This window comes from Tarenaya hassleriana, unplaced genomic scaffold (assembly GCF_000463585.1).
Source record: "Tarenaya hassleriana unplaced genomic scaffold, ASM46358v1 Cleome24, whole genome shotgun sequence".
In the NCBI taxonomy this organism is placed as follows: domain Eukaryota; kingdom Viridiplantae; phylum Streptophyta; class Magnoliopsida; order Brassicales; family Cleomaceae; genus Tarenaya; species Tarenaya hassleriana.
This window is the reverse complement of record NW_010965696.1, coordinates 672,977-680,537: the sequence shown is the minus strand read 5'-3', so window position 1 is coordinate 680,537 and position 7,561 is coordinate 672,977. Positions and strand designations below refer to the sequence as shown.

General features: G+C 39.9%; 4 protein-coding genes and 1 long non-coding RNA gene across 7 annotated transcripts in view; 1 reads left to right on the top strand and 4 right to left on the bottom strand.

Moving 5' to 3' along the window:
* The window catches only part of LOC104815667 (MAP3K epsilon protein kinase 1-like), a 13,571-nt gene extending 12,910 nt beyond the window's left edge, over nt 1–661 (bottom strand). The window contains exon 1 of the transcript XR_772163.1: nt 572–661. The gene's annotated coding sequence lies outside the window, so the exon portion shown is untranslated. The remainder of the gene's footprint in view (nt 1–571) is intronic.
* The window catches only part of LOC104815668 (transcription repressor MYB5), a 4,015-nt gene extending 2,737 nt beyond the window's left edge, over nt 1–1,278 (top strand). Inside the window, exon 2 of the mRNA XM_010544164.2 lies at nt 502–1,278. Coding sequence (XP_010542466.1) covers nt 502–1,009 — 508 coding nt within the window. The 3' untranslated portion in view covers nt 1,010–1,278. The remainder of the gene's footprint in view (nt 1–501) is intronic.
* LOC104815669 lies at nt 903–2,628 on the bottom strand. 2 transcript variants are annotated; one of them, XR_772165.2, is made up of 3 exons: nt 2,413–2,628; nt 1,273–1,757; nt 903–995 (listed from the first exon to the last, which is right to left on the bottom strand). It is a non-coding gene; the product is annotated as an uncharacterized LOC104815669 (long non-coding RNA). The 2 variants fall into 2 exon arrangements; XR_772164.2 differs by having other exon boundaries at nt 1,273–1,749; nt 2,413–2,627.
* Nucleotides 2,629–3,596: 968 nt separating this feature from the next.
* Nucleotides 3,597–5,107, bottom strand: LOC104815666 (constitutive photomorphogenesis protein 10). The gene is made up of 4 exons (XM_010544161.1): nt 4,790–5,107; nt 4,627–4,700; nt 4,058–4,205; nt 3,597–3,943 (listed from the first exon to the last, which is right to left on the bottom strand). Exons 1-4 carry the CDS (start codon nt 5,016–5,018, stop codon nt 3,846–3,848), a joined length of 549 nt encoding a protein of 182 aa, XP_010542463.1. The 5' UTR covers nt 5,019–5,107; the 3' UTR covers nt 3,597–3,845.
* Nucleotides 5,108–5,386: 279 nt separating this feature from the next.
* LOC104815665 (glucan endo-1,3-beta-glucosidase 4-like) overlaps nt 5,387–7,561 on the bottom strand; it is a 3,523-nt gene continuing 1,348 nt past the window's right edge. For both annotated transcript variants that reach the window (XM_010544160.1, XM_010544159.1), the window contains exons 3-6: nt 6,478–7,466; nt 5,969–6,230; nt 5,859–5,886; nt 5,387–5,776 (exon numbers count right to left, since the gene is read on the bottom strand). In XM_010544160.1, the coding sequence (XP_010542462.1) occupies nt 5,593–5,776; nt 5,859–5,886; nt 5,969–6,230; nt 6,478–7,466 (1,463 nt within the window). In that variant the 3' untranslated portion in view covers nt 5,387–5,592. The remainder of the gene's footprint in view (nt 5,777–5,858; nt 5,887–5,968; nt 6,231–6,477; nt 7,467–7,561) is intronic.

Sequence of the window (7,561 nt, the reverse complement as noted above, 5' to 3'; positions counted from 1 at the left end):
ATATATATATATATATATATGTGTGTGTGTGTGTGTAACATTCTTATTTTTTTGTATATATGTGTGTTGTGTGTATGTGTTCTTACGTATCATACATATATATATTATGCATCTAGATATGCGAAACATGCGGATTGTTATAGTGGTTTATTTTATATATATATATATATATATATATATATATATATAGAGAGAGAGAGAGAGAGAGAGAGGACGCTGGTAAATGCTAGTGGAAATAATACATACATCCACTCTCCTAGGGTTTTTCTCCATATATATATATATATATATGTGTGTGTGTGTACGCGAGTGTAACATTCTTATATGCTGTGTTGTGGATATGTGTGTGGGTGTGTAACATTCTTATTTTTGGTGTATATGTTTATGTGTGTATTCATACATACATTATATATATATATAGTGCATCTAAACGTGCAAAGAAAACGGAATGTTACAGTGGTTTATATCTGCGAGATTGTGTGTGTGTATATATACATATAGGTGGTCATTGATAGCGGGAAGAATACCAGGACGGACAGATAACGAGATCAAGAATTATTGGAACACTCACCTCAGCAAGAAACTTATCAGACGAGGCATTGATCCTCGAACCCACAAGCCGCTAGATGCCGCTGCTGCAAACGACAAGAGTATCCAAGTTTCTTCTTCCTCGTGTGAACACCACCATCTTCAAACCGCCATTGAATCCGGAGATGGAACTGCAGGCTTCAACGAGAATATTCTCTCTACTGGACATGGCTATGATGATGATCATCATCATCATCATCAGTTTATGGTCCAGAATAGCCATTCGGGTCTCGACGACTTTGATTTCTGCTACGACGATACGTTCTCCTCGTTTCTGGATTCCCTCATCAATGAAGACCCTTTTGGTAACTCATGCCAACAACCAATTCATCTCGGAGAATGTTCTCATGATATTGTCGGAGGTAATGTTACATCATCGATAGCTTCCGATGATCATGTTATGCTGCCTGAAAACAAGTGATCATCATGTATATATACATGCATGCACACACATATATTATATATATACACTTATATATATATGTATTTCTCGCCCATTGTTCATCTTTTGATGGTGTTATGGATCTATTACGCGTGTGGTGTAGTGTAATCAGATTATAATAATGAGATGTTATATGAACATTTTCATATGCTTAATTACTCTTAATATATAAGCATGATAATGAAGACCCTTCTGGATCTATTTTCATATGTACATCGTTCCGTGTTACTACGCGAACTTACTCCATTATCACCGATGATTTAGCTTCGTGTTGCTCTAAGTTTCTTCATGTTCCTCCCCCTCCCGAACCAAACCACCGTCATTCTTTGTTACCAAAGAACATCACGTCGTTTTTGGCTTGTGGTTGCGCACGTCATCTCGTTTACGCTCAACGAAAACGCCAATACTTTCACCTACCTGCGGGCTTTAGGAAACACGTACCGAGCTCGCCCCAGCTGTTAACAGTAATGGGCCTAAACCGGCTTTTAACTTTTAGCAGCCCATCAAGCCCTACGAAAATAGATTTTGATCAAATTCAATGTATACCGTTGGATCAGTTGGAATGAATACGAACCGTTGGATTATTCAAGTTCGCATCCGTTGACTTTGTCAACTCGAACAATTGTGGGTGGGGTTGACTATTGCTGTCCTGTTCCCGACCTAACCTTCTGTTTGACCCTTCGGTGTTTGGTTCCGAACGGCAAAACTCCGTAACTTAACTGCAATTCTTCGGAAAAATGACTCAACTAACAACACATTAACCAAAACAAAACAAACAAAATTGCATAATTTTCGAAAACCTAATCCCAATTTATTCGACAGAGAGCTTCGTGCATGCACGAGTTTGGTCGTATACACAAAAGTTATATACGTCTTTAAAATGTAAGTAATCAAGAACACAAAAAATTACATGACATGCTTACAACCACACTGGTGTTGACGTTGCTATTACGGATCAAAACAAAACGCATGTTTTTTTTCTTGTAATGAATTTAATATAACATCCGATAATAATATCCATTTTCGAGTCTGCTCGAAATTTCTATCATATATATATAGACACATAAATTTTAAAATGTTGAAGTGTTTGGAGTAATCATACATCAAGAAATGATTTTTTACATACGTAATAATACACCGAATGTTGACGAAGAGTGCTGAAATATTATTCAACTATAATATAATCAAGAACAAAAAAGAAGCATAATCTAAGAAATTTTAAGTGTGTACATACACATTCATGCATACACACGTACATATGTGTGCGTGTATGTTCATTGCTATGGGGAGTGTGTGTGTGTATGTGTGTGTCTTAGTACGTGCGCGTGTATATATATCACTAAACCGATGAAAGTATGTCATAAGAGTGTAAATTTACTAACCGATGATCACCAACTATATGACGATAGCCTTGAAGATAAAATCAAGAACATGTAGACGACGAGCATGAACTATTGATGGAAAGACTTGCCCGTTTGCAGAGAATTTAGTTCCCTCTCTTTTTTATGGAAGAGACGAAAAGACTTGGAACACCAAAGAGAAGAAGACATATATATATATATATATATATGTGTGTGTGTGTGTGCTTCTCTTTAATTTTTACATGGAGCGATGTATACGTGAAACGGTGAAAGTTTGGTTGCATGACCAAACGATCCGCTATTACAGTTGTTATATAAATATAATATTTAATAAGAAAAACTTTAAAAATCGATTATGCGCATATTATAGATATACATGTATGCAAATATAAACGGAAAAAACTGTAATAACGCGACGAGTTCTTGTGATAAAAATATCCGCGAATAACAAACATGCGATGGAGATAGTGTTTTATAGATGCAAATAATATATATATAAAAAAACGGAGATTGGCGTTACTCATGTGGAAGGGTGGTGTATATAAGTTCTACATCTTAATTTGTTAAAAAAATTATAATGTATTATTTGAAATTTTGAATATTTTCAGAAATATTAGTTAAATATTTTTGTTAATTATGTAAAGGAACAAGAATACGGGTATATTGACCGGTAGATGGTCTTCCGTTCCGACATTTTCTCCGATGGCAACACGAATTAATTTCGACCGTATACAAAACCAGGAATACTCAGTTATAGAAATTATCGCCTCTTACGATTAGGTGGCAACTATAATATTAATACTCGTGGTCGTGATGGTCTTTGTAATTTACAACAATATAATTGGCATTAATCTTTAATCATTTCAACTAATTTATATACCATTAATAATAAAAAAAACAATAGTAATTTTATACGTTTATCAACTATAAGACCAAATAACGTCCTCAAAGGTTGATACATATAGTATAACATTTTCCTCCTATAATTAGAGGTTAGGGTTCATATTCATAGATGAACAGAAATTAATCTAAATGTAAAAGAATTTAAAATACCGGTTTATAATTGAACGATATCCTCGTGGTCAATTCAAAAAAATTATAAAGTCATTCTCTTTTCTCTATCTCTAACGAATGTTTTAGACAAGAGAATGAGTTGATTTCCGACCAAACCCTCTTGTTTTCCTGTACAGTTCATAAGATAACTCTGAAGAAAACCAAACCTACCCACCACCATCACCATTGGTAGCTAAGCTTCCACTAAGTGAGTTACACTTACAGTTACAAAGAATCGACCCTTAATGGTACAAACTATCAGTTTTTCACATGAAAGTTCCCCCTGTTCTCTGAGCAAAGAAAAAAGCACATTTCTTGGCGAGTCCAATCTTCTCTGGATACCTTGATGACGATACTGTATTTATATTGTCCTGGATCGTATCGAAAAGCCTCTGTCTCGGTCACCTGGCAAATCTCAATGTCCACTCTGCAGCTAGTTCATCGTGCTTTGCTCTGTCTGACAAGTATAGGTGGGCAATGCCCGGTAATGCTGGATTATCTGCAGGGAGAAGAAAGTGCCAAGATTAAATATGTTCAAAGAATGATAAAACATTCTAAAGCAAACCAATGTTTTAGGACTGCTCAGTTCAGTTCAGAACACCGAGGTTATTACATGGGTCAGGTTTAATGAAGTTGGATCTGATGGCTTGTAGAATCTTCGTAATTGTACGTGCCGGGCTCCAATTATCCCTCAGAATATCCAAACTTAGATTCCCGGAAGTATCGACGTTGCAGTGGTAGATCCTAGTCTTGAACACAACCTGCAAACCTCACATCCTTGTAGGAATGTAAACGCCATAAACACTGGAACCATTTTTCGACAATGATCTACATCATAGTTACTGGCAATATCATCGAGTAAAAACAAAAAATGCAAGTAATCTTTAACAAATCTAGAGGGCCAAGATCTCAGAAAACCCCAAGGAAGGTGCCGAATTTAGAGATCCGGTGAAATGGAGTCCTTGAAGAGCTTATGATATTCACTAATCCAGTGAAGTTCTTCCTAAGCATTTGGTGCTAAGAGCAACTCAACATTGGCCACCCAACTCAAACAACGAAATTTCACCAGTTGGATATTGTCTCCCAAAACTTTTGACACCACCAAGAAATCATTTGTTCCTAAGATTTACAAAAGAATGGAAGCTTCTTTCATGAGAAATACACTGAAAGATCAAAACTTACCTTTGGTGGCTTGAAGGGATAATCACTCGGGAAAATTATGTCCATGAAAAATATGCCTCCTTCATAAGGTGTTCCTGCAACAGGAATCGAATTTCAAAATCAACCCCTCAAAACCCTAGAGCGAAGCCGAATTCAAAACGGGCAAAAGGGACGAAGGACAAACCCTCGGGGCCGATAATGGTGGCGATCCAGTGGTAGAGATTATCGCCCTTCGGTCCGGCGGAACAATCGGGAGGAGGGTCCATGTTCAGCTCCGTCATCTCTCTCTGAATCCTCTTCCCCGACGCCGACACAGAGGTCTTCGACACCCAAGACGACGTCGTTCCCGTTCCTCCACCGTACATCGCCGCCGGGAATGACGTCAGCCTCCCACCTCCGCCCGGTGGCATCATCTCCGATGCTTATCCAACCCACGTCGTCGGCTTGTTCGCTCCCTGGAGACTGGCGGATCGTTTGGCCGAACGAAACGCAGCGTTTTGATCTCATCATGGAACTTATGGAAAAGTTATCGCTGACGTGGTGGATCATGAACCCATGAAATGGACTTTTCCCCACAATTTTGTACTTTTTTCATATATATATATATATATATATATATATATTATATCAGTTGTCCCATACTAAATAAATTTTTATAAGGAAAACATTTTTATAAAGAAAACCAAATCCAAATCAAACAACAACAAAAATTAAATTAAAAAAAAAACTGGAAAAAATACCAGAAATACCCACCATTAATATATATATATATATATATATATATATGAACTTTGACAAGAACTTCGTTAAATGCCCTCAAACTCAAATCACATTTGTCCGAGATTTTTGTCCATATGTGTAAGACCCCCCCCAAAAAAGAAAAAAGAATGAGAACACTTGTGAAAACTCTACCAAAATAAACAAGAAAACGCAGTAACCGGCAAAACCAAGCTCCGGTCATCTCTTCCCCAAAACGCAGTTCAAGAATCACCAGGTAACGAGCAAAAAGCCGTTGTTCTCAAGCAAGATCACGATTACAATCACCAATGACGGCGCCCAGAACTGAAGATAGCGGTCTGATTCCACAAGTGCGTTTGCGTTGCCTCCTATCGGGCTCACTGGTCCAAACGCAGCCGGTGGGAAGTTTCCTCCCGTCGCGTTTGCGTTCGCGCTGAAAACAATTTGTTTTCCGAGTTCAAGAAACTCACACGCAAGAATCTAAGACAAAGACAAGGAGTAGTTAAGGTCGTTACCTGCCAGTGAATCTACATGTTCCGTAGCCTGCAAGGCACAAAGACGAAAGAATATCAGAGATTACCAAACAGAAGAACGCGTAAAATGATGTCAGATTCCGAACACATACTTGGATCTCTGGTCGTGGTGGTGGCAGTTCCGTCGAAATCGCAACTTCCCCCGGCATTTTTCATCTTCTGGTAATAATCGTTGTACGCGAAAGAAGCGTGACTCTTGAGGTTGTCGGGAAGATAACAAGGCCGTCCGGGCTGAATGGCTGAGCAGTTGGCTTGGCCTCGGCCACACGCCCAGTTCAGACCGTCCTGCAACTTTTCCGGGTCAGCGTCATCTTTCGCGACGCAGAAAACCACCGAACCATTCAGAGACTCTGCCTGGTCTGAACCGGGATCTATTACGCGTGTGGTGTAGTGTAATCAGATTATAATAATGAGATGTTATATGAACATTTTCATATGCTTAATTACTCTTAATATATAAGCATGATAATGAAGACCCTTCTGGATCTATTTTCATATGTACATCGTTCCGTGTTACTACGCGAACTTACTCCATTATCACCGATGATTTAGCTTCGTGTTGCTCTAAGTTTCTTCATGTTCCTCCGTTAAAAGCGTCTGCCTGGTCTGACCCGCCCAAGCTCAAACGATAAACCATCGAGCCATTCGGGTAGAACATTCCCCAGTTCCTCTCCGAGACTGGCCCGGGCCTCTTGTCTTCGTTGTAGAGCTCGTATATGTATGTATTGATGGGGATGTCGGGTTGGCTAGGCGGACCTGAGTTGTTCAAAACTCGCTTGATCAGGTTATTGTTGAATGTTTCGGCATTTTCCGCCGTGGCAGCGGGTTCGTTACCGCCCCCGAGCCAAGGCCAACCCGTTTCCGTTACAACCACCGGGATCTTGGAAAAGTTCATAGCTTCCATCGAATAATACGCAGCATCAACCATCGCGTCAAACATGCTGTTGTATCGTAAAAGCGTGTTCGGATCTACGATCTGTTTCACTGGAGAAAGCGGCTTGAAGAGAGCATACTCGAGCGGGAAAATCCCGTTCCCGGTTGTGTAACCGTAGTAAGGGTAAGCATTCAGCATGAAATATGAACCCGTGTTCTTCAGAAACCGAAGCAGTTGGTAAAAGGTAGCGTTCCACGAGGCGTTGAAGGTGGCCGTGGATGGTGGGAATGGCTTCGGGATGATATCCATAGACATCGGGCTCGAAACTTTGACCCGAAAGTTCAAGTTAGCGGCCACAAGGGCCTTGTGAATGTTGTTAAGAGCCGAGACTAGAGCGGGGGCAACGTGTGGGATCGTGGTTAGAACCTCGCTGCCAACTGCAATGGCAGTGATATTCGTCGAAGGGACATAAGAGGCGACGTTTTTGTTGACCCATGAGGCAGCCGAAGAAGGGTATCTCCCGATACCGAGCAGTTCATCGTTCGTGACACTGACTGTCACTTCGATACCACTTCCGGCTAACGCTTTAAGCATGTGGCTATTAGCGTCGAACAGGCGGATATGAGTGATTTGATGCGATTTGAGTAGTACAACGGCATCCGAGGGCGATGGCATGTTGGTAATATCGGTCCCAATGTTTACTCCAACAAATGCACCTACAAACAAACCATCAATTAAAGGATTCAGAATCTCAAAACTTCACCAAAAAACCCGAGATGACGGGAAAGGTAAGTAATCAAGAACACAAAAA